Genomic DNA, 27,532 nt, shown 5'->3' on the forward strand with positions numbered 1-27,532 from the left:
GCCCTCTTCTCACTGTCTCATCATGTGGTCCTCCTCTGTGCCTTTCCTTGTCCTATTCTCTAAGAATACCAGTCACCAATGGATGGGGCCCACCCATATATGACTTCATTTTGCCTTAATTAGATGGTTAAAGGCCCTATCTCCACAATCATATTCTGAACAGTCAGGATCTAAAATATATGAGTTTAGAAGGGTGCAGGGGAGCATTATTCATCCCCTAACAATTACCCACAGCTCTATAGTAAGCCTTGGTACTGGGCAGAGTGATCCTTCTCACTTTCCACGTAAGAGCTTGGTTTCAAGTTATAGTTTAAATATATATATGTATTTGCAGATAAGTAAAGTTAACTAGAATTAGCAGACAGTAGTCACTGGATTTCAAGTCATAAGAAAAAGGCTTAAGATCTGTCTTATTTCTACATTACAGATCCCTCACCTGAAAAACAAGGAATAAAAACAACTACTTACAAATGTAAATGTAATGACAAATACAGGTCTTTTGATTCCAAATCTTTCTGCTCATTTTGTAATGTTTGTCAAGATTGCTTGAGCCATCTAGATTAGATTTAGCACACAAATTTTAGAATAAGTTTATGTCTACTAAAAACCTTGCTAAGATTTTTGACAGGAACTGGATTAAATATAGATCAATTTGGTTAGAACTAACATCTTGACTGATGTTTTCCAACCCAGGAACATAGTATGTTTTTCCATTTGTTTAGGCCTTCTTTGACTCCTTTACCTGAATTTTCAGTATAATAAAGATAATATATCTGTTTTGTTAGACTTTACACCTAACTATTTACTTTTCTTTGGAGTGAATGTGAATAGCACTGTGTTTTTAATTTCTGTATCATACATTTGCTGGTAGGATACAGAAATATTGACTTTTGGGTGTTGATCTTGATCTTCTCTACTAAACTATGCTAAGCTTACTTATTAGCTCCAGGAGTTTTGTTTGTATGCTTTCAAAATAGAGTGTTTGGTATTACCTATGCTGACAATAACATTTTCTACAAATAAAGACAGCTTCATTACTTTCTTTCCAAGCTTCTTGTTATTTATCTATTTATTTATTTTCTGGCTTTACTGCAGAGTCTAGAATTTCTAGTATTAGGTTGAATAACAGCAATGAAAGCAGATATCTTTGCCTCGTTCCTTATCTTAGAGAAAAGCATTCAGTCTTCCACTATTAATACATATATTTTTGTAGATGCTCTTTATCAAGGTAATTCCCTTCTATTTTTAACTGAGAGGGTTTTGTTGTTGTTTTTTAAAATCATGAATGGGAGTTGGATTTTGACAACTCATTTTCTATGTCTATTGATATGCTCATACGATTTCTTTCTCTAGGTTGTTGATATGACACACCACACTGATATATTTTTTAGGCTGAACTACCATGTATATCTGAAATAAATCACACTGGTCGTGCTATGATATTTCTTTTCTTCTTCTTTTTAGATATATTGGGTTTTGACAAATCACAGCTTTTTTACTCCGTATCCTATGATATTTCACCTCTACCACAGTTACTCTTCACAATTCTGGTAATAGCTCAAAATCTATAAAGACCTTCCTAGTTCTTCCTGAAATACATTACAATTCCTTGTGGTACAATGTTTAGTCTTGCTACAATAATCTAATTTATCTAACTTTAACTGCAAATTTTTCCTGTTGGTCTTTGGTTGGAAGGCTTTATCACTGAAAATTTTTAGATTTCCATATGCATACAGACTTCTAGGATTCCAATATTTGAATTCAGAAGTATTGTACTGCTAGCAAAATTACTATTTTACCTGACTGTATGTGCACATTACTATTAGTGGCTATTATTTGAACTCCAAGTTTTAAAAATAAACACAAAGTATATCAAGAGATTAGAAAAATTTTATTCATCCTCCCAAACTGGATTATATATTAGAAATTCTGATCAAGATAATAATATTAAAGGTATTGTCAGTAGTACCATAAACTGTACCTGAAGATAAAATCAAATAGTAAACTGGTAAGCATACACTAAAATCTATTCATGTTTAAAATATCATTTTGTTTAGAAAATTCATACACATATTTCTATAACTATGAAGTTGAAGGAACAATACACAAATAGCTAAATATGATTTCATCAAGCAAACACATGAATTATTTCCCATGCTTCAACAAAAGGGTATAAAATCTAATTAAAAAAAAGTGATATGGTGGGAAGAATTACTACATATATAATGCGTTTATGAGATACATACAAATTAAAAATAAAAAAATTTTAAAAAGTATATGAGTCAGTGTCTCATTTTATACAACAAAATAAAGTATTTCTAATTCTCATGCTCCCTTTTAACTCTAGTGTAAGAGGTGTTCATAAGTTTATAGCATGTTGGTTGTCTAACGGATCCATCTGTTTTAAGTTGGGTTAGCAGTGACAAGGGTGGACATTCTAGGCTAGATGCTTTGATAAGGCAGATTTCTCATCAGAAAATGTCTATTTGCCTACGTTAAGCACTAGTCCTGTACAAAAGGTATCACTGTTGAATTGATCTATTTGACTTACAAATTATAATTAGGATTTCAGTCTCATGTGGAGCAAGAATAGAATGATAACATCTATCTCTCCTGATTTCTTGCATAGTTAGAAACAAAATTTACGGGATGAAGGTAGAAATGAGTATTTTCTTTTAAAAATTATTTTCTTATTTTTATTTATTTGAAAGGTGATGGGAGACACATACACACAAAGAGAGAAAGAGAAAGAGAGAGAGATAGAGAAGAGAGAGAAAGAAATATGCTACCTCCCATTTGCTGGTTCACTTCCCAAATGCCTGCAATAGATAGCATGGACCACACTGAAACTCAATCTAGGTCTCCCTCGTGGGAGGCAGAGACCTACCTACCTGAGCCATCACCTGCTTTCCCCCAGAGTGTGCTTTAGCAGAAAACTGGAATCAGGAGCGCAGCCTCAAACCCAGGCACGCTGATATGGATGTGGGCATCCCAAGTGGTCTCATAACCTCTATGGTAAATGCCTACCCCAGCAATGAGTTATTTGCATTTTTCTTAACACTGATACAAGAATTCATCAGCATAAACAATTAAATGAAATTAAGTATTCCAAATTACCTCCCTCTACAAATTATGACTTAATATTCTAATTCTGCTAGTAAGTAGGTCAAAGTTTACCTCTAGGAAAAGCTAGAATATTGAAAGTCAGAGCTGGTGCGGTGGTATAGCGGGTAAAGCCACCACCTGCAATGCTGGCATTCCCAAATGGGCGCCGATGCAAGTGCCGGCTGCTCCACTTTCGATCCAGCTCTCTGTTATGGCCTGGGAAAGCAGTAGAAGATGGCCCAAGTCCTTGGGCGCCTGTATCCAAGTGGGAGACCGGGAGGAAGCTCCAGGCTCCTGGCTTCCGATCGGCACAGCTCCGGCCATTGCGGCCAACTGGGGAGTAAATCAGTGGATGGAAGACCTCTCTCTCTGCTTCTCCTCTCTCTGTGTAACTCTTTCAAATAAATAAACAAATCTTAAAAAAAAAAAAAAAAAAAAAAGAAAGTCTAAGCAGTCTAAGCCACCAAATCTAGGTAAGTACAGAAAATGAATTGCTTGAAACCAAAGTATCAGCGAGCACATGGGCTAATACAAGGAAAACCTAAGAGAAAAACCTGACCAACAAAATGAAAACACAAGTTCTATTAAGAATAGGAGGTTGGGGCCAGCATTGTGGTTTAGCGGGTAAAGCTGCCACCTGCAACTCTGCATCTCATATGGGCACCAGTTTGAGTCTTGGCTGCTCCATTTCTGATCCAGCTCCCTGCTAATGGCCTGGGAAAGCAATGGAAGATGACCCAAGTGCTTGGGACTCTGCATCCACATGCGAGACCCAGAAGAAGCTCCTGGCTCCTGGCTTCAGGTTGGCCCAGCCCCAACGGTTGAGGCCATTTAGGAAGTGAACCAGCAGATGGAAGACATCTTTCTCTCCCTGTCTCTCTTTGTAACTCTGCCTTTCACATAAACAAAATAAACCTTTAAAAAAAACAAAAAAAGGAGGCAAACTGATAATGTCCCTGAATTCATAAACCACACTATTTTAACTTCAATGCATTGATAGAATGATTTTTTTTTTCTTTAGCAAATTCAGCTATGAAGACTTCTGAGTAATGCAGTGTCCTGACTCAAAGCTTCTATCAGTTCCATTTGAAGTCAATTTGAAAAGAAACATGGAGGAGCTGGGGGTGCGGTGCAGGGGCTAAGCTGCCACATGTGACACCAACCTCCCATAAGGAGTACTGGTTTTAGTCTCAGCTGCTCTGCTTCTGATCTCACTTTCCACTGGTGTGTCTGGAAGGACAGAAGCGGACAGTCCAAGTATTTGGGACTCTTTCACCCACATGGGAGACCTGGATGGAGTTCCTGGCCCAGTTCTGGCTGCTGCAGCCATTTAGAGAGTGAATCAGTGGATGGAAGATTGTTTTCTATCTCTCCCTATCATTCTGCCTTTCAAATAAACAAATATACCTAGAAACAAACAAACACACACATGGAAGTAGGAAGTAGTACTTTTTTTTTTTTTTTTGAGTACATACTTAATCATAGGCCTGAGGCTAAAAATTTTACATCTCATTTAAACCTCCTAAAATTCCTTATTGAGTGAATTTCTCCAATTCACTCAAGTGGAAACTGAGGCTGAGGGATCTCTGCACCATGAACCACACATGACGACACTGGGATTCAAACCTGGACCTCACTCAGAAGCCTGTGGTCTCTTTATGCCAACATGTTGCCTTCCTTAGGAGATAGTGGGGATGACCTAGCTCATGTTTAATGAGAGAGGAAGCCCAGGAGGAAAGAGAAGTTGTGGGACATTTCTTCAGAGAAATTCTTTGGTTAGTAAGTAAAATTTTTCCTCGCCTTGAAGCTGTAATAGCTGCTGATTATATTTAAAAGGTGGGAATGTGGCATTGTCTCTGAGAAGGTCTTGAGGGGAGATTTTTCCCTAGGGATTTGTAACACCTCGGTGGAAAGAACTGTTCACTTTCTGGAAGGAGTAACTGGAGGAGACTCAGAAAAATCTGCAGCCTTAGGCTTTAGATATGTGGTGAGATTTTAGGCTGAGTTCATTGCAAGTCTGTCTTCCAGATTTAGCTCTGAAACCTATGCTATAATCCCTTCTTGTGTAATGTCCTGCCTATGCTGGGAGTCATTTGAAACACTGTAGCTGGTTAAGAGTAGAAACGATGGGTGGGGCCCACAAATTTCAAAAGTAAAAACCATAATCTAGTAATCTACTTGTATTCATGAAAGATACCAATATAAATACAACTAAAAGCAGTCTAAATACTTCAAACTAGACACTCCAATTGCCTTTCTAGCCAAGCAGGTTTTTTAGAAGTCCAAGAAACTGCAAAGCATTCCAGTTTACCCAACTATTATTCTCTGTGAAGAAACAGGACCACCACTATGAGACAAAGATCCCCAGGAAGGAACAGGCTTTAGAAGCCTCAGGAAAGCTAGCTTTAGGAAGGTGAGAGGCTCTTCAGAAACAGGCATTTAGCAAATCTATGCTGATGGTTCCCTGGGGAAAAACATAGGGGGAAAGTAGCAAAAGGAGACAACGGGAGCTTAGAAGAAACAGGTACCAGAGGCTGATGTCTCCCAATGGAAACTGTTTGATTTTATAGAGACAAAAATAGGGAAGTAGCCTAAAATTTTTGGACAAGATGGAAACATTTTTCTTTAGGTTTTTTTTTTTTTTCATCTTAGGTTCTTAACTCGAATAAAAGAAATTAAAAGGGGAAAGGTAGAAACCCCCTGAAATCTAGTTTCCCTGTGCCACTGGATGACTTCTCTGTCAAGTGTCTCATCAAGGCTAAAAATGCTGTGCTGGGGTGCAAGGAAACAGACACCGGATTTGAAGTCATAGCATTCTTGGGTTTTAGGCTTAGAGGTATTTTTTTGCTCAGATCACTCCTTTTTTAGACTGACATGTTATAAAATAAGTTTAAAATAAATGTTGCACTGAGACCCTTTCTGGCTTTTAAGATTCAAGAGCTGGATGATTTTCAGAAGTGCTAACTTGTTTAGGGGGATGCTGGAAGATATTCTTCCATGTAGTGGTCACACATCAGGGTTTGTAGTTAGGGTGTTATCAAGGAAACCAGCCATCCCAGTGCTCAGGTATTCTCAGGAATGCTCAATGTGGGGGACTATGGTTTTACTCCAGGGACCAAATGTCAGTAGCTGGAGCAGAGGAAAGAAGGTCAAACACTCTCTGCAAACAGGACTTATTGGCTGCCTAGCTGTCAATTAAGATAGATCTTGCTTTTTAGGCTCTCTCTGCAGACATCTGTGGTGCCTAACTACCAACAAGAGGTCTTCTCCAGGTAGGCCAGGCAAACTAGACTCAAAAGTGGTCATATTAGGAGAATGAATGTCAAAGCATTCATGGAGAAAGAAGAGTGATCAGGGGACGCATTACAGTGGACAAACCTAATCCAAAGTTCCTGAATACTCTGCAGATTGTAGCAGCTAAGAAGCACATGAAGCAGTGTGGCTGAGAATGGCTGAATCATTGCTAGAGCCAACCTAGGCCTTCAGAATCTGGGGAAAGGCTTTCAATCCCCCAAATTAGGGTGAAACCCAAGAGCTAAAGCCTGTGAGACCAGAAAGAGGCCAAGAAAGTATTTTAGCAACCAGTGGTATCTGTAGAGAAAGATATGGAGCCTCTGCCCAAGGGGCCAAGATATCCTGAATTTTGGATACTCAAAGACCTCATACGTAGGGACAGACTGAAGAGAAATAACCAGAACAGGGATGAATAAGATCTCCTGGAAAACAGTAGAACTAGCAATTTGAAATGGGAAGAAACAATGGTTTTTACTAAGTAGCGTAGACTTTGCCCAGTAAATTATCTATTTTATTGTTTTCGAATATAAAAAAGAGTAGTTTTTTTGTATTAGGGTCATCCCTAGAATGTGGGTATATATTCTATGGCTTGATTTTCTAGGAAGAAAAAGCTCATTATGATGACTTGTCATTCAGGGACAAGCCTGAGGATAAGCTATCAAGGTCTCTGAAAAACTTCCATGTGTACTTATGAAATGATGCTATGATTCTGCAAAGAGAACAGACCCTAAGAGAGGAATGCTGTTGGTTATTATTTATCAGAGAAAGTTTCCATGTTGTTTTTAAAATTAGGAGGGAGGAGTGGTTGTAAGTTACTTTCCCTAACTTTGTTTTCAGGAAACTCTGTCAGCCTATTCCCTAAGACATTCTAGTTTCTGTTTCTGAGACTCCTTTTATTCTCTAGTTTTAGAGGAAAGTAGTCCTAAACAGCACAGATAAGACATAAGACTCAAATTCCTTTCCCAGACAAAGCAGTGCTTACTATGTCTGCATTTCCCTTTCCCTCCTGCTAAGTGAATATATCATTCAAGTGAATAGTGAAGAAATGGGAAAAGGGCTACCTCAGACCACTCAGAGATGTATTTCGAGGGGAGAATGGAAAACTGCAGGGTTCCTCCATGGTAGTATTTGATAAAGTAGGGAAATCTGAGTTCTTGCCCCAACAGTATTCAGCAGACTGAACAACCAGAGATGGATACAAACTTATTAAATATTATAATAATTTAGAGTGGGGAATAATTGCCAAGTTTACCATTTACCTTCTGAAGTACTGGAAGAAAAGAAGGAACAGATAAGTTTACATACCATTCAAGTAGGAATACAGGCCATAAATTAAAGATATTGAGATGTAATTGGTAAACAAATACAATAAAGAGGACACTTAGAAAAATTAGAGGTGCTTGCAATACCATCTTAGTGTTAACATCAAAATTATGAGTACATGGATTATAAAATTTAGGATAGTTGAGAACAAAATTTGAGGATGAATTACAGATTTGTGAAATCATCACTCTTTCAAAGTCATTTCCAATAACATGGTCCCATTTGAATGATTTGCTAGTAAGTGCTATCAGGACTCAGGGAAAATATTTTCTCACATGACTGGAAACTTACGCATCACACAAGCATAAACTTTGTTCTCATTTCAAATATTAAAGTAGTAAGTATATGGAAATTTACTTATCCTGACAAGGCCTACCTACCTTGTAGAATAATGCTCTGTGTTCTGAATCAATTCCCACTTCCGATTGCTTGTATAATCAATCGGCTACCATCTTTTCTTTCTTTTTTAAGGATTTATTTTATTTATTTGAAAGCAAGAATTACTGGGGGCAAGGGGCGGGAAAAAGAGAGGGAGGGATAGAGAGATCTTCCGATTGTTCACTCCCCAAATGGTCGCAACAGCTGGGGCTGGGCCTGGCTAAAGCCAGGAGCCAGGAGCTTCTTCTGGGTCTCCCACATGGGTATAGGGGCCTAATGCACTTAGTCAATCTTCCTCTTCTTTCTCAGGTGCATAAGCAAGGAGCTGGATTAGAAGTGGAGCAGCTGGGACTCAAACTGGTGCCTATATGAGATGCCAGTGTCACAGGTGGCGGCTTTCCCTTACTACACCACAAATGTCAGTCCCATACCATCTTAATGCTGCCAAAGGTCTGATCATTTGAGTATTAACCCATACTCTAAAATCTTAAAAGTAGCATACAAAAAGGTAACATACAAAATCACATGCCCTAAACAGGAATGAATTACTCTTTTTAACATTTAGCCTTCCTTGGAGTTGCCTGGTAAGCTCCTCTTCCAGTGCAAACATGACTTGATATCTTTAAACCCTGGTAGGACATATCATGTTTTACTTGAGCTCTTCAAAGGGCAGGGATGTTTCCCTCAAAGGAAAATTGTAGTGCTTACCACAGGGAAGGGAAAAAGAGGCAGATATTTGTCTCACTCATTTTGGCTTCTCCACTGTAACTTACCATCTAAAGAGGCACATGGAAACTCCTTTTCAAACGCTGAATGCAAGAACTAAATCAGTTGGCTCAGGAGCGAGTATTCTGTGTCTTCAAACTTGTCATTTTTTCTTTGGCTCCAACTTATGTTTGACCAAAAGACACATATTTTCTAAAACAGTTATCCACCTGTATTTCAGGGTAGAAATTCTCAGTATAACTGGATGACCTCATCCCACTCAGAAATAGGCCAGACTCCATTGGGCTGAACATTGGGAGGAGACTGCTTCCAATCCCACGTCTTTACAGGAATCTTCCAAGTCTTACCATAGTTGGCTTCAATGTATTCAATGGTTTCACAGGGCACACGGACCTTCATATCTGCAAACTCAGTCCAGCACAATGTAAACTTGGGAAACAGGTACCTGCAAGCAGAAAGGTGGCAATGTGGGGAGGGCTTAGGCTTTTACACCAGAAGGCCCAGCTGAGGAGCCCCTGGGGGTGAACTGTTGGCTGAGGGCGGCCCTCCCCCTGTATACCCAGCTTTGGGGATAGGCAGAGTGGACACTTCAGTGCTTTTGATTGTCCAGCATTCTTTTCATGTTCTAATGCTAACAGCATCCTGATTTCCCTCCCCTAGTCCCAGGCCACAGGTTAAAGACCAGTTAATACCACTCCTAAGCTCCAGGGCTGGGTCAAAAAGATCTGGGCTTGGCCAGTTATTTACAGTGCTTGGTTTAGGGAAGGAACATATCCAAGTTAGGAAATGAAAAATCAGCCTTGGGATTTCTGCTGGAACTAGTGGGAGAAGTAGTGTCAAAGCAAAATATTCCCAAAAGATGGAGGGAAATCATCATTATTTTAATTAACAACCTGAAATTTCCCAGAATGAGCATGACTCTGCATTACATTAGTAGGCTTTTAATTTGGTTCAACAGCTTACACAATCCCAACTATAGTTTCTGCCTCTCTTTCATCTCAAATGCAAAAGAACATCTTTAAACCAGTCTAAGTAATATTAGTTATAATGAATTTAATATCTTTACTGGAGAACTAAATCAATCAGTAGGTAGGTTCAGAAATGAAACCAAAACATATTTCCTGAAGGTACTTAGGATCAAGTAAATTAAATTCTATATGTTATAAAAAAGGCTAAAATTAGCAAGTTTGTTTACTTAGGTTTATATTATGACCTTATATTCTGTGCTGTTTTTTTTCTCTGAGAAATATTTCTTCTTGTCATAACACGGGAAGAACTTTCAGCAATGAAATTTGAAGTGAAACAGAAGAAATCACAGGAAGTTAAAATATCAGGGGATTAAAAAAGAAACTGGGAAAACCACATTTCAAAATGTAATCATATTGTAGAAACAGGGAATAACTGGGATGTTCTCCAAGGAAAGGTCAGTTCTCATACAAGTATTCTGCTTTTGAATATCATGTTTTATGATCAAATGAACAGAAACGAGAGGCTGAACAAATTCTAAAGAAAGCAACAAGTGCCTCTGACTCAAACAAATGGGTGCTAGCAGTTAACGGACAATCCCAGATGGCTTCTGTGAAAAGACGGCAACAGCAAATCCCAGAACCGAGAAAGAAATAAGATACAGCCTAGCCCCACCATCTGCTGGTACCAATTTTACCCTGCACACTCATATTCATGGAACTGCTTATTTTGTCACAAGACATGATCATCCATCAGCAGCCTCTGCCCTCCCCAATCAGATGCTGGTCAGCAGTATGTCCACCTGTCCCAATCTATCAAGTAGATACACTGAAGTTAAACTGAGATTGAAATCATGGTCAATTTAGTCATAGAGGCTAGGAAACAACTGTTAAGTATCAGCCTCTAGAATCTCATCAAAGAGCCAAAAGAGAAAAACAATAGATCTAGGATAGACAAGGTAAAAGAGAATACTACAAATTTTACAAAGCAGTATCTTGAGCCATGAAGGATTTTATGAGCAAATCAAAATACTTTAAATACATGAACAATGTGAAAATAACTCAAAAAGTTTTTAACTCAAATGTTATTTTGTTCCTAAATGGAAATATCTCTAAACTGTGTTTTTTTTCTTTCCTCAATTATTTCTCAATCCTTTCTGCAGAAAGAAAATAGTAGCTTCCTAGGAGAAGAGGAAAGACAAACAAACCATAAAATGTGAAAACTGAATGTAAAATAGGATTCTGGAAAGGAGTGGGGTTGGGATGGCAACAGCACAGGCCAAGTAGCCTGTCCAGGTTGCCAGTAAATAATGACACACTAAAATACACCATGTCAGCGCGGTGCGCCGGCCGCAGCGCGCGCTACCGCGGCGGCCATTGGAGGGTGAACCAACGGCAAAAGGAAGACCTTTCTCTCTGTCTCTCTCTCACTGTCCACTCTGCCTGTCAAAAAAAAAAAAAAAAATTAAAAAAAAAATTGTATAAAAAAAAAAAAATACACCATGGGTCTGCAATGTGACCTTGGCTTTTAGAGCTATGATTAACTTTGGCTAAGCAGTTTGTACTTTAAGGCCCTGGGATAGGATCCAAAATGTGAACAGATTTACATTCAGAGACAAGCAAACCTAAATCAGAATACAAATATAAGGGATTTCACTATCACAAAAATTCTTGCCATTAATTTTCCATTTCATATCACTTTTAGTTCATTTTATTTTTGTATATAATGGTAGCTGGCACTAACAGTTAATTGTAGAACCCCCACCCCCCCACCCCAATATCCTTAAAATCTATAAAGCTACTTGGTGGTGGAAGGATTGAGTAATTTAATCAGTTGAATTTACAATCAATAAGCATAATTGCTAAATGAAAAAGAAGCTCTGGGGCTGGTGCTGTGGCACAGTAGGTTGAGCTGCCACCTGGGGCACTGGCATCCTATGTGGGTACAAGTTTGTGTCCCGTCTGCTCCTCTTCTGATCCAGCTCTCTGCTTATGGCCTGGGAAGCCAGTGGAGGATGGCCTGAGTGCTTTGGCCCCTGGACCCATGTGGCAGACCTGGAAGAAGCTCCTGGCTCCTGGCTTCGGACGGGCCCAGCTCCAGCTCTTCCTGCCATTTGAAGAGTAAACCAGCGGGTAGAAGACATTTTTCTCTGTCTCCCTATCTCTGTAGCTCTGCCTCTTTAATTAATAAATAAATAAATGAAAAATCTTAAGGAAAAAAAAAAAGGAAGCTCATCCACTACCCTTGAGAAACACTGTTTATTGTTATCAGTAGCTAGGTGAAATGAGAGATATTTCAAGTATAACTAATCCTGTTCCCTTTTTTTTCAATTCTATATTTACTTGATGGGGAGCAGGGGGCAGAGAGAGAATGTTCTAGATGCTGGTTCAAAAATACCTGCAATAGCCCAAATAGCCCAGGCTTGGCCAGGCTGAAGTCAAGAGCCAAGAATCCATCCAGGTTTCCCAAATGGGTAGCAGGTACACAAATACTTGAGGCATCATCTGCTGCCTCCCATGATGCGCAGTAGCAGGAAGTTGGAGTGGAAGCAGAGGCGGAGGTGGAACTCAATCCCAAGCACTTAGATACTGGGTACTATAACAATGTTTATTTTGCTGTGATTATTTTGAGCTTCAATTTACCACACTTTTTCTTTGATCTCCCTCCTCCACCTTTCTTACTTTCATTTGGATTGATAAAGGTTTATATATTCCCTTTTGCTTTCTGCTTGTTTGCAAGTTTTAGGTATTATTTACTACAGTTACTGTTTATTTTTAAACATAATTCTCTGTAACATTTTTTATTAAAGACTAAATTTAGGAGAAAGAAGGGTTGGAATGCATGGCAGGAGGGAGGGTGGGAAGAATCACTATCTTTCTAAATTTGTATATATGAAATGCATGAAGTTTGTATACCTTAAATAACATTTTAAAAAACGACTAAATTTATGCATAATCTCTACCATATTACTAAACATGAGACAGTATACTTTACTCCTTCAGCACTGCCATATCACTTCCATCCCCAACTTAGTGTCAAAAGTCTTCCTTTTCTTTTTGAAATTTTTTAATATCGTCAATTGGCAGATAGCTGTTTGTACTAATTTCTGATGATTCTTTTCATTTCTGTGGTGTCCACTGTAACATTTCCTTTTCCATCTCTGATTTTATTAATTTGGGTCTTCTCCATCCCCCTTTTTGATTAGCTGGGCCAATGGTTTATCAATTTTATTTTTTTAAGACACCAGCTCTTCACTGCACTGATCTCTTTTATTTTTTAATTTCAATTTCATTTATTTATTTTCTAAGTTTTATTACTTCTTTCCTTCCACTGATTTTGATTTGATTTGTTCTTGTTTTTCTAAGCCTTTGAGATGCACTGTTAGATCATTTATTTGATACCTTTCCAATTTCTTGATGTAGGCTGCTCTAAACTTTCCACTGCTTTTGCTGTATCTGGTAAGTTTTGATATGTTGTGTTATCATCTTCATTCATTTCAAGGGATTTTTAAATTTCCCTTTTGATTTCTTCTATGACTCACTGCTCACTCAGGAACATGTTGTTCAGTCCCCATGTATACTTTTTTCTAAGCTTTCTCATGTTATTAATTTTCAACTTCAATCCATTGTGGTCAGAGAAGATATACAATATGATTTCATTTTTAAATTTGTTGAGACTTGCTTTATGGCCTAGTAAATCAGAGGCATACAAATTGGAAAGGAAGTCAAATTATCCCTGTTTTCAGATAACATGATCCTATAAAAAGGGTACCCTAAATATTCCACTAAGAGACTACTGGAACTCATAAGGGACTCTTGCAAAGTTGCAGGATGTAAAACCAACACACAAAAATCAATACCATTCGTATATACTAACAATGCCATGACTGAAAAAGAACTCGCAAGATCAGTCTCATTCATAATAGATAAATTTAACCAAGGATGTGAAAGATCTTGACAATAAAGATTACAACACACTAAGGAAAGAAATAGAAGAAAACACCAAAAACATGGAAAAATTTTCCATGTTTGTTGATTGGACAAATTAGTATCATCAAAATGTCCATATTATCCAATATAGATTCAATGTGATTCCAATCAAAGTACCAAGGATTTTCTTCACAAATCTAACAAAAAGATCCTAGAATTCATATAGAAACACAACAGACCTTGAATAGCTAAAGCAATCTTAATAAAAACAAAGCCAGAGGCAGTACAATACCAGATAATACAGGGTTGTTATAATCAAAATAGCTGATACTGGCACAAAAATAGACATGTGGACCAATGGAACAAAATAGAAACTCCAGAAATTAACTCACACATCTACAACCAACTAAACTGAGAAACAAGCTAAAATCAGAAAGAACAGTCTCTTCAACAAATGGTATTGGAAAAATTCAATCTTCACATGCAGAAGCATGAAACAAGACCCCTATCTTATATGTTATACAAAAATCAGCTCACAGTGGATCAGGGATCTAATCTAAGATCTGAAACTGTTAAGTTACTAGAGGAAAACATAGGGGAAATGTTGCAAGACATTGACCTAGGCAAAGACTTGGATAAGAACCCTGAAGTAGAGCAATAAAAGCAAAATTAGACAAAAGGATTACATCAAGCTAAGACATTTCTGCACTTCAGAGGAAACATCCAACAAAATGAAGAGGCAACCAAAAGAATGAGAGAAAACACTTGCAAATTACGTATCTGAGAAAGGATTAATATCCAAAGAGCTCAAGAGACTCAACGACAATAAAACAAACAGTCCAGTTAAGAAATGGGCAAAGGACATGAATAGACATTTTTTAAAGGATGAAATACAGATGGCCAACAGACCATGAAAAAATGCACAGGATCACTAGTCATTAGGGAAATGCAAATAAAACCACAATGAGGTTTTACCTTACCCCCATCAGAATGGCTAACATCCAAAAATGGCAAGGGCACACAGAAAAAGGTACCCTAATACACTGTTGGTGGGAATGTAAACTGGTACAACCATTATAGAAGACAGTACGGAGATTCTTTGGAAATCTAAAAATAGTTCTACCAAATGACTCAGCTGTGCTACTCCTGGGAATATGAAATAGGCATATAAAAATTACTTGTACTCCCATGTTTATAGCAGCCCAATTCACAATAGTTAAGATAAGGAATCAACCCAGATATCTACCAACTCATGACTAGGTATAGAAAATGTGACATGTATACATGATGGAATACTACTCAGCCATAAAAAAGGAAATTCTGTCTTTTGAAAAAAAAAAAAAAAAAGGATGCAACTGGAGACCATTATGCTTAGTGAATAAGCCAGACCCAAAAAGGCAAGTATCATATGTCTTCTGTGATTTGTGGTAACTAATATATGGAGTATAGGCCGGCGCCGCGGCTCACTAGGCTAATCCTCCGCCTTGCGGCGCCGGCACACCGGGTTCTCGTCCCGGTCGGGGCACCGGTCCTGTCCCGGTTGCCCCTCTTCCAGGCCAGCTCTCTGCTGTGGCCAGGGAGTGCAGTGGAGGATGGCCCAAGTGCTTGGGCCCTGCACCCCATGGGAGACCAGGAGAAGCACCTGGCTCCTGCCATCGGATCAGCGCAGTGCGCCGGCCGCAACGTGCTACCGCGGCGGCCATTGGAGGGTGAACCAACGGCAAAGGAAGACCTTTCTCTCTATCTCTCTCTCTCTCACTGTCCACTCTGCCTGTCAAAAATAAAAAAAATAAAAAAAAATATATATATATGGAGTATAATCCCTCCCCCACAAAAACTCTAAAATATATTAGTGAAATTGACATCTTGGGATTTGACTATTATTTTTAGGCCTTATCTATATTCCTGCTGAACAGTGGTTTTTCTACTTTTTACCTGTTGAACTCCTTATTTAGTGGAGCATTAAGCTTATGATTATAAAGTAAAAATACGTTATTGCAAAAATTATAAAAGAAAAAAAGGAAAGGAAGGAGGAAAAAGGGCAGTGAGGGAAGAATCATTATATTTTTAGAACTGTATCTATAACGGCTTGAAATTTGTTCTCTCAATTTCAGTTCACAATTGATCATAATGATAGGTCTAAGGTCAAAGGGATCACATAAACAAGACTAGTGTCTGCTAACACTAACTGATAGAATTAAGAAGGAGAGAACGATCCAACATGGGAAGTGGGATATACAGCAGACTCATAGAATGGCAGATGTCCTAAACAGCACTCTGGCCTCAGAATCAGCCCTTAAGGCATTCGAATCTAGCTGAAGAGCCCATGAGAGTATTTTAGGCATGGAAAGCCAAGACACTCTGGCAAAAAAAAAAAAAAAAAAACCTAAATGAAAGATCTCTGTGAGTGAGATCCCAGCGGAAAGAAGGGACCATCAAAGAAGGAGGTACCTTTCTCTGAAGGGAGGAGAGAACTTCCACTTTGACTATGACCTTGTCTAAATAAGAACGAAGGCAGCAAACTCAGGAGGCTTCCATAGCCTTGGAAACTCATGACTAGAGCCTAGGGAGATTTCTGATGCCATAAACAAGAGTGTCAAATTGTTAAGTCAACAACAGGAGTCACTGTGTACTTACTCCTCATGTGGGATCTCTGTCCTTAATGTGTTGTCCAATGTGAATTAATGCTATAACTAGTACTCAAACAGTATTTTATACTTTGTGTTTCTGTGTGGGTGCAAACTGATGAAATCTTTACTTAATATATGCTAAATTGATCTTCTGTATATAAAGATAATTGAAAATGAATCTTTATGCAAACGGAATGGGAGAGGGAGCAGGAGAGGGGAGGGTTGCGGGTGGGAGGGAAGTTATGGGGGAAAAAAGCCATTGTAATCCATAAGCTGTACTTTGGAAATTTATATTTATTAAATAAAAGTTAAAAAAAAAGCAAAGCCAAAATTTGAAGCCATATACAACACATAAAAAAAAGAAATTTGTTTTCTTTATATTATTAAAAATTAATAAATATAGAAAGAAGACTGCTATGATCACCTATATACAAGTACTTAGTGGAAATGTTTTCATTTCTCTTGGAATACTAATTATATGTACTAGTTATATGTATTAGTTATTATAATTATCTTATAGAATGAAGTTCAAACAACAAAATATATGGCAGTTTTAAAAAATATAATTTACTTTATATATAAGAAAGATTTTCTGTTAATGCATTCCTAGGCAATTTTCTTTTAAAAAAGATTGCTATATAAATAAGTGCCATTTCTATATATTGTATAAGTATACAATACAATTTTGCATCTGCTACTCCAACAGAAGTTTGGAGGTATAATTAAGGAGACTTAAGACATAAGCTATATGTTGTAAAATATGAATGCATAAACATAGTAAGAAATATGAGATTGTTTTTGGAAAAGTCAATGTTTTAAAATAAACACACTCATTTAAAGAAATTATTCAAATTTGCCTTTTAAGCTCCACTGCTGTAAGTAACGATGAGATAAATGTGTTTGGTGAGAGCTATAAATAAAGGAGCATACTATTAACCTACAAAGCTAAAGCTGACTGAGTGAGGATTCAACAACTAACCGTAGTCTTCAACTTCTTGTAAAGCAGCAGAGAGATTAAAAACAAGTAGAGTGACTTAAGTTTATGGCTTTAATTCTCCAAAAGTGCTAGGTTGGATCAAATTATCAACCTGGTGCCACTTACCATCTTAACAAAACAGTGCAAACTGCACTTAACAGGCCCTGATTTAGTTTCAAGTAGGGCTTGTTCAACTGAACAGATGCACCAGGCCTGATTTTATCTATCACTTAGAAAAGACAGACAAATCAACAAAAGTACTCCAATAAAGCATGACAGAGGTAAAGAAAAAAAAAATCCAATCCACAGAAATTCATTGGAGAGGGAGATTGTTGTCAGAGATACCAAGGATTGACTTCAAAGAGGAGGCAACTCAATCTACAGGCAAGCCCTGTAGATGCAAAGCTGTAGGATAATCTAGTTTTATTAGTGACATGCTTAAAATCGTGAATAAAAATCAAGTTTCTAAATGTAGTGTGGTACCCTGGATTAGATCTTAGAACAGGAAAAACAAATAAAAAAACAGATGAATTGAAATAAAGTCTGGAGTTTTAACTTCATCTTTACTTCAAATTATAGATACAATAATAAAGTTTCTAGAAGTGAATAGAGAATATCTTCATTACTTTGAGACAGGGCAAGATTTCTTAAACAGGACAAAGAAAAGTACTAACCAATAAAGACTAATACACTAAACTATATTAAAATGAAGAATTTTTATTGAACAAATATTGCCCTTAAAAGAGTAAAAAGAAGAAAGCACAAAGGAGAAGATATTTTCAACATTATAACCTACAAATAGTAAGAAAAAGACTGACGACTCAAATAGAAAAAATTCACAACACCTCAACAGGTACCTCACAAAAGAAAATATTCAAATGACCACAAACATGAAAAAGCACACTCATTAAGTTATTAAGGAGATAGAAATTAAAATTACAATGTGCTTGCAGAAGAATGAAGCAAGGGCTGGTGCTGTGGTGTAACAGGTAAAGCCTCCACCTGCAGTGCCAGAATCCCATAAGGGCTCCAATATGAGTCTCAGCTGCTCATCTTCTGATCCAGCTCTCTGCTATGGCCTGGGAAAGCAGTAGAAGATGGCCCAAGACCTTGGGCCTCTGCACCTGCATGGGAGACCTAGAAGAAGCTCCTGGCTTCAGATTGGCACAGCTCTGGACATTGCGGCCACCTGGAGAGTGAACCAGTGGGTGGAGGACCTCTCTCTTTCTCTCTGCCTCTGCCTACCTGTAATTCTGCCTTTCAAATAAAAAAATAAATCTTTAAAAAAAAAGGAAGTATGAAGCAAGACCCTTACCTTACACCTTACAAAAAAATCCACTCAAATGAATTAAAGACCTAAATCTATGATCCAATACCATCAAATTATTAGAGAACATTGGGGAAACCCTGCAAGAGAGGCAAAGAGTTCCTCAAAAAGACCACAGAGGCACAGGCAATCAAAGCCAAAATTGACAAATGTGATTACATCAAATTGAGAAGCTTCTGCACTGCAAAAAAAAAAAAAACCACTCAGCAAAGTGAAGAGGCAACCCACAGAATGGGAGAAAGTATTTGCAAACTATGATAAATGATTAATAACCAGAATCTATAAAGAGTTCAAGAAACTCAACAAAAATAAAACAAACCCAGTTAAGAAATGGGCAAAGGACTTCAACAGATATTCTTAAGAGGAAATCCAAATGGCCAAAAGACACATGAGAAGAGGCTCAGGATCATTAGCCATCAGAGAAATGCAAATCAAAACCACAATGAAGTATCACCTCACCCCAGTTAAAATGGCTTTCATACAGAAATCAACAAACAACAAATGTTGGTGAGGATGGAAAAAGGTACCTTAATCTACTGTTTGTGGGAATGTAAACAGCCACTGTGGAAGACTGTATGGAGAAACCTCAGGAATCTGAATATAGACCTACCAATGACCCAGCCATCCCATTCCTGGGAATCTACCCAAGGGAAATGAAATCAGCATATGAAAGAGTGATCCACATCCCTATATTTATTGCAGTTCAATTTACAATAGCTAAGATAAGGAATCAACCCAAATGTTCATCAACTGAAGAAATGATAAAAAATCATAGTATGTATACCTCATAGAATATTATACAACAGTAAAAAAACCCAAAAATCCTGTTGTTTGCAACAAAAAGGATGCAACTGGAAACCAATATACTTAATGAAACTAGCCAGTTCCAAACAGATAATTACCATATATTCTCCCTGATCTATGATTACTAATGGAGTCCCTAGAAGGTAATCTATAGGAATGAATTTGAAACTTTGTGATGTGATGATTTCGAACAGTCCTTGTCTTCAATGTTGAGGAACAATTTTTTTTGTTTGTTTTTTCTTCATACTATTTGTTGAATATTTAGTGTAGGGTTAATTTTATGAGTATAAAGTTAGCTGAAAATAGATCTTTGTAAAAAATAAGAATGGGAATGGGAGATGGAAGAGGAAGAAAGGTGAAAGTATAGGTGGGGGGATGTAGGATGGGAAGAATCACTATGTTCCTAAATTTGTATATATGAAATGCATGAAGTTTGTATTCCTTAAATAAATTTTTTTTAAAAAAGAAGAAAAAAAAGTCCTATAAGACTATTGTTTGCTACATCAAAACAAAAAAACTCTGAGGTCCAACACTAAAACGTGTTCATCAGCCAGTTCCCCAATATTGTCCAATGTCATCTTCTCTACCCTTCATTAAATCTCCTTTCCTAGAGCCAACCCAATCAAATTTAATAGCAGCCCCCACTATCCTGCAACAATGTTCATTCAAGTTGTGCTGGATCAACCCTGCTCACCTTTCTGAGGAAATTTCCTGAATGTCAGCATTCTTTCCACTTGTTTCATTCTTTTAAATTATAACTCCTTGTAGTTAAGTTTATATTCATCTTGGTAATACTTGGTGGGCTTTAATTCACCACTATGTGATATTTTTCCTAAGGCTATGTTGCAATGAATCTTCTTGATCAGACATCAGGGCTCTGCATGCTTAATTCAGAATCAGCAAACAACTGAAAACCTATTACGTGCCAAGCACTGAATCAGGTGACTTCAGAACATTACCTAATCCAATCATTATACTCTGTGAGGTATACAGTGTTATTATTTTATGGACAAAAACTAAAGCCTAGGAGATCATCTGACACAAAGAGCAGATGATTCTTGGGCTCAGTCACCTAAAATTAAACTTGCACAAAGCTTTGGTAGAATAGTCTTTAATCATTATCTAACAAATACAAGGGTACTTTAAAGAGCTTATTGAAAAAATAAATTAAAAGCTAAGTTCTTTGTGATGTAAAATCTTTCTAAATCCATGCATAGTTTTTTTATAACACGTACTTTTCATGAACTTTTTGAAGTACCCTCATATTTATAAAATAGCATTTAAAATGCAGTGAAATATTTTAAAGCTGAATTTTGTAAGAGAGATTTGTAAGGTGGGAAAAAAATGTGCATGTGTGTGTGATGGTAATAAAAGCCAAAGGATGTTTGCAATAGTTAATAGAAAGGTAAAAGCTACTGGCAACTTGCCATCCATGACTGGCCTAGTTTTATGAAAGAAGCAACCTTAGGATAATAAAGAGATAGCAGAAAAATTTACTGAAAGGAACTAACAGGGGAGTCATTATCAACTACATTAATGACTGTAATTATAATACAAATCTCAGTAGCAAAGCAAGCATTCTCCTTTGCTGTAACTATAAAAATGTTATGGTGACCGGGGCTGTGGCTTAGTAGGCTAAGCCATCCCAAATGAACATCAGTTAGTGTCTGACTGCTCCTCTTCCTATACAGCTTTCTGCTTATGGCCTGGGAAAGCAGTGGAGGATGGCTCAAGTGCTTGGGCCCCTACACCCATGTGGGAGACCAAGAAGCTCCTGGCTCCTGGCTTCAAATAGGCTCAGCTCTGGCTGATGCGGCCATTTGGGGAATAAACCAGCAGATGGAAGACCACCCCCCCCACCTCCCTCTCTGTCTATAACTCTACCTCTTAAATAAAAAACAAAAATCTTAAAAAATTAGCTTATGGCTTTTTAGGAAGGCAGTCTGGCAACATATATCAAAATATGTAACCTTAAAAGGCACAAATCTTTTGACTCAATAACTCCACTTATGAGCATCTATTCAAGGCAACAATTCCAAAAACTATTTATGTACAAATATGTTCAAATAAGTTTTAAATAAAAATGGAAACAATCTAAGTAGAAAAATAATATATTACCATGCTTTTCTCCATATTCCTCCTAACTTTCTACCTAACAAACTTCTGCATTTTTAAAACACTTCCTTGTTATTGTTTCTACATAAAGGATTGACTTTTCCATTTTTAAGCCATACTTCCTTGCCATTGCTTCTACATACACATGCTTTGTATATATACAAAGCATACCTCAACTGTAGATTACATATACTTCAACTACAAGACTGCTAATAGAGAGTACTTTAATACTTGTTTCATGGTCTAGATTATGAGATCCTTGACAGTAGAAACTAAATCACATTCACATCAGTATCTAGCAGTTAATAAATTTTACAGAAATGAAGTACTACATTACATAAGAGCCAAATTTGGATGGGAATGCAGTATACAGAGGATAAACTCAAATTTTTGAATAGTGGAAACTGCAATTACCAGAAAGTAAGGAGCCCACTACTTGCCCCAAAGGGAGTAGACTTCCTATGAGAGGATACAGTGGTAGGATAAGGCTTTCATGATGATAGACACCATGAGACACTAACATACAGTATGTATGTATGTATGCACATATAAGAACATGGGCTCTGAAGTGATATAGATGTAGGTCTAAGTCTTAACTCCACCTTGATTTCTTCATTCATAAAATGAAAGCAACAATAATAAAATCTCCCTTATAAATCTATTATAAGGGTTAAGTGAGATGGTGTATATAGAAGCCTGGCACAGTGCCTAGCACATAGGAAGTAATTTTTTTTAAAAGATTTATTTATTTATTTGAAAGACAGAGTTACAGAGAGGCAGAGGCAGAGGCAGAGGCAGAGGCAGAGAGAGAGAGAGAGAGAGAGAGAGAGAGGGCTTCCATCTGTTGGTTCACTACCCAAATGACTGCAATGGCCGGAGCTGTGATGATCAGAAGCCAGGAGTCAGGAGCTTCTTCCAGGTCTCCCATGTGGGTGCAGGGACTAAAGGACTTGGGCCATCTTCCACTGCTTTCCCAGGCCATAGCAGAGAGCTGGATTGGAAGCGGAACAGCCAGGATTCAAACTGGCACCCACATGGGATGCCAGCACTGCAGGCAGCGGCTTTATCCACTACACCACAGCGCCACCCCAGGAAGTATTCAATAAAAATTAACTATTACTAACTTCCAAACTTCTGGCCTGCACCTTATCAGTTGATTCAAATAGGAAGGAAAGGAACATCCCAAAGAAATTGAGACAGCATCTGTAGAAACTGGGATGTCACAGAATAAAAATTACAACCTGAAGAAAGAGTTAATATACTTAACAATTTTTATTAATGGCATTTTGAATTTTGGAGAAGGAAAACAGGTCTCAAAATGCAAATAATAATTAAAAATGGAATTTGGATTTCAGGTAAAAGAATGGCTTTAGGTAAAGGAGTAAGAGACTGAGAATTAAGACTGAAATGAAGCAAAAACTTGTCCAGAGAACTAATTCAATTTACCACTGTGTTGAAGGTACTATGCTTTGTGTTACTACAGTACACAAAGTAATAATAATAATATAATAATAATAATATGGTAGGGGTCAGTGCTGTGGCACAGTAGACTAAGCCTCTGCCTGCGGTGCTGGTTTGAGTCCTGGCTGCTCCTCTTCTGATCCAGCTCTCTGCTATTGCCTGGGAAAGCAGCAGAGGATGGCCCAAGTGCTTGGTCCCCTGCACCCATGTGGGAGACCTGTAAGAAGCTTCTGGCTCCTGGTCCAGCTCTGACCATTGCAGCCATTTGGGGAGTTAATCAGCAGATGGAAGACCTTTCTCTCTGTCTTTCCCTTTGTCTGTAACTCTACCTCTTAAATAAATAAAATCTTTAAAAAATACATGGTAATGGCCGGTGCTGTGGCTCAATAGGCTAATCCTCCGCCTTGCGGCGCTGGTACACTGGGTTCTAGTCCTGGTTGGGGCGCCGGATTCTATCCCGGTTGCCCCTCTTCCAGGCCAGCTCTCTGCTATGGCCCGGGAAGGCAGTGGAGGATGGCCCAAGTGCTTGGGCCCTGCACCCGCATGGGAGACCAGGAGAAGCACCTGGCTCCTGGCTTCAGATCAGCGCGATGCGCCGGTTGTAGCGGCCATTGGAGGGTGAACCAACGGCAAAAAGGAAGACCTTTCTCTCTGTCTCTCTCTCTCACTATCCACTCTGCCTGTCAAAAAAAAAAAACCAAAAAAACAACAACAACAACAAAAAAACCATGGTAATGAGCCAGCACCGCAGCTCAATAGGCTAATCCTCTGCCTTGCAGCGCCAGCACACTGGGTTCTAGTCCCAGTTGGGGCGCCGGATTCTGTCCCGGTTGCCCCTCTTCCAGGCCAGCTCTCTGCCGTGGCCCGGGAGTGCAGTGGAGGATGGCCCAAGTGCTTGGGCCCTGCACCCCATGGGAGACCAGAAGCACCTGGCTCCTGCCTTCAGATCAGCGCGGTGCGCCGGCTGCAGTGCACCGGCCGTGGTGGCCATTGGAGGGTGAACCAAGGGCAAAGGAAGACCTTTCTCTCTGTCTCTCTCTCTCACTGTCCACTCTGCCTGTCAAAAAAAAAAAAAAAAAAAAGAAATACTGAGAATGAAAATAAAAGCTTGGTATTAATATATATATATATATATATATATATATATGGTAATGGTAATAGCAGCAGAAGCTATTCTTCATACAGTTGTTAGAATGTGCCAGGTACTGTTCTAAGTGCATTAAATGTATTAACTAACTAACCTGTTAACTCTTACAAGGAAGCATTTAGATTTAAAAGTCAAACACGTCTGGAATCAAATCTTGGCCCTGCCATTAATGACCAATAACCCTGAATAAGTTACTTCACTTCTTTGAGCATTAGTTTCCTCAGGTCTAACTGGGGGTGAAAATCCCTACCCCACAGTGATACTATGAGGATTACCTCAGATTATATACATAAAGTACTTATCACAATGCCTGATACCTAGAAGTTATCTTGATCCATTTATCTTCATTGTTGTTGCTAATATGAAAATTATTAGCCTGGCATTGTGGCATAGTGGGTAAAGCTGCTATCTGTGGTACCGGCATCTCATATGGGTGTTGGTTCAAGACACGAGCGCTCTACTTCTGATCCAGCTCTCTGCTATGGTCTGGGAAAGCACTAGAAGATAGCCCAAGTGCTTAAGCCCACATACCCCCATGGGAGACCTGGAAGAACCTCCTGGCTCCTGGCTTAGGATTGGTCCAGCTCTAGCTGTTGCGGCCACTTGGGTAGTCAATCAATGGATGTAAGACCTCTCTCTCTCTGCTTCTGCTTCTAAGTCTGCCTTTCAAATAAATAAATAAATCTTAAAAAATTATTATCAAATATTAGGATCAAACACATCAACCTGTAGGCATGTAAACTTTGGAAAGAGAAAAAAGCTCTTCCATCTTGAGTTCCTCTTTAGCTTCTTAAAAATGGTAAGAACTCTATGTTATTCTTTCTCAAAATAAACTACACATGCAAAAAAAAATGGATATTATAAAGATAAAAAGACTCTTAGGTTTTGGGGATCTTTTCCCCTAGGAATAGTAGTGTTAAAAATACACTTCCTTAAAGTGAATAGTGCTGAAAAGAATGAGGATGGCATATGGCTGGGAGAATCTTCCAAAGAAACTACTCTAACTGCCATCTCCTGTTCTTTTCTCTGCCTTTTAAGGTCACAATAAAATGATAGAAAATCCGGGACTCAAACCATCTGTCCAGACAGTTCTATCACTGCTCATTTCTCTTGTTAATCAGAACACTTTACACTTCCCAAACACTGCTACGATAAAGAGCAGTTAAAGCAGAATGAAAGAAGCTTTTTCTGTCCAGAAATGGAAAGGTTGAAAATGAACAGTTCTCTTAAGGTTTGTAGGTTTCATGTCAGTGAGAAGAAAAACTCACGTCTTAGAAAGGAAATTAAGAACAGCAGGATTCTAATACTAGCTCTAGAAATTATCTTTCTTAGAAATAAGGTAACACTCTTAAAAGAGCTAAGTAGTTTAATACTGATAACTATACAAATTTCTAACCTATAAATTTCTCAGAAGACTAAGAGGAATAGTTTTCTTCACTACTACTGCTACTACTATAGTGGTATTAACAATATCAGCTAATGATTACTTAGTACATCTTGGCACTCTTCAAAGCTCTTTTTGTTTATTAATTCTTTTAATCCTTAAAACTATTCTATGTGGCAATTTCTATTACTATTTCCATTTTTCAGTTGAAGAAACTCAGGCACAGAGAGGTTAACTTGTCCAAGGTAATATAGCTGGTAAAATGTAGAGCTGGGATTAAAAAATCAGTACACTGGCTCTGTACTCTTAATTTTTATATTATACTGCTTTATAGTATTTTTAAGCCTCTAAATTAAATTATACATTACATACGGCAACTCTATCATACTTTGAAATAACTGTAGCTGAGTGTCAAAAACACCTTCACCTAGTTTCAGTAACTATCGATTTTATATTCATTAATTTACCAATTTCTTTTTTAAAAAAGATTTATTTAGTTATTTGGAAGGCAGAGTTACAAAGAGGCAGAAGCAGAGGGAGAGAAGAGAGAAACGTCTTCCATCTGCTGGTTCACTCCTCAAATGGCTACAATGGCCAGAGCTGGGCCAATCTGAAGCCAGGAGCTAGGAGCTTCTTCTGGGTCTCCCATGAGGGTGCAGGGGCCCAAGTATTTGGGCCATCTTCTACTGCTTTCCCAGGCCATACCAGAGAGCTGGATTGGAAGTAGAGTACCCGGGTCTTGAACTGATGCCCATATGGGATGCCGGCATTACAGGCAGTGGCTTTACCTGCTACACTACAGTGCTGACCCCATAATTTACTGATTTCTAAGTGTCTTACAATGAGAGCTTATCCAGCACAAAAGAGTTTGTTGTCATAAAGAAAAATAATTTTATAATTAATAAAAGTTTCAAGAATATTTTCTGGGATCAGTGTCAATTTGGGGATATTGTGAGCCCAAGAAAAAGGTTGGGATTATTCTCAAACTTCTAGAACAAGTTCCACCTTACACAAAGACTCCTTGCCTTTAGGTAAAGATGAAGGGATCCTAGTCAGGTGTTTAAGCACCAGGGGGGAAAATAGTTTGAGTTTGGAATCCATCCTGTGTTTACAGAATACTCTACTTTTTGAACAATGTGTCAAGTTTATTTACTGATAGAAGCTCTAATCTCATCTAGGTGGTAAGGTAAATCCATCACTGGTCACTTGATTTCCATCATAATGGCATTAATAGTAGTCACATTAGTAATAAAAATATTGATAAATAACCCCTATGTGCTAATAACTTACTAACTGCTAAGCACTAGTGTTTCACATTGTTTTTTTTTTTGTTTGTTTGTTTGTTTTTGGACAGGCAGAGTGGACAGTGAGAGAGAGAGAGACAGAGAGAAAGGTCTTTCTTTTTCCATTGGTCCACCCCTAATGGCCGGCGCGCTGCGCTGATCCGAAGCCAGGAGCCAGGTGCTTCCTCCTGGTCTCCCATGTGGGTGCAGGGCCCAAGCACTTGGGTCATCCTCCACTGCAACCCCGGGCCACAGCAGAGAGCTGGATTGGAAGAGGAGCAACTGGGACAGAATCTGGCGCCCCGACTGGGACTAGAACCCGGTGTGCCGGTGCCGCAGGTAGAGGATTAGCCTATTGAGCCGTGGTGCCGGCCTAGTGTTTCATATTGTAAGGTGTATTAGGGAGGCACTGTAGAATAGTGATTAAAAGTAAGAGTTTGAGACAGGCTGGCTATGTCACTCCTTCACTTATTTGCAGGGTGACTGTGAACAAATAATGCTTTGGTTCTCAGTGCCTTACAGAACATCTACCTTCTAACGTTGCTGTGAGGATTTGAAAGCTCAGAAAAGTGCCTGACACATAGTTTTACCCAAACTTAATAGATAAGGTGATTATTGTTTGAAAAGCTAAAGGCTACCAAGTAGTTAAGGTGGAAGCTGAGGTCTCCCAGGTCTGCCGGATTC

The 27,532-nt window shown here is 38.4% G+C and overlaps 1 protein-coding gene across 15 annotated transcripts in view; it reads right to left on the bottom strand.

Moving 5' to 3' along the window:
* FKTN (fukutin) overlaps positions 1 to 27,532 on the bottom strand; it is a 105,368-nt gene that overhangs the window by 21,499 nt on the left and 56,337 nt on the right. For 9 of the 15 annotated variants that reach the window (XM_062207812.1, XM_062207811.1, XM_062207816.1 and 6 more), the window contains one exon: positions 1,873 to 9,271. In XM_062207812.1, coding sequence (XP_062063796.1) covers positions 9,058 to 9,271 — 214 coding nt within the window. In that variant the 3' untranslated portion in view covers positions 1,873 to 9,057. Of the gene's footprint in view, positions 1 to 1,872; positions 9,272 to 27,532 lie in introns of those variants that run through there. The other 6 variants (XM_062207826.1, XM_062207820.1, XM_062207821.1 and 3 more) reach the window with 1 other exon arrangement.

This window comes from Lepus europaeus, chromosome 12 (assembly GCF_033115175.1).
Source record: "Lepus europaeus isolate LE1 chromosome 12, mLepTim1.pri, whole genome shotgun sequence".
NCBI lineage: Eukaryota > Metazoa > Chordata > Mammalia > Lagomorpha > Leporidae > Lepus > Lepus europaeus.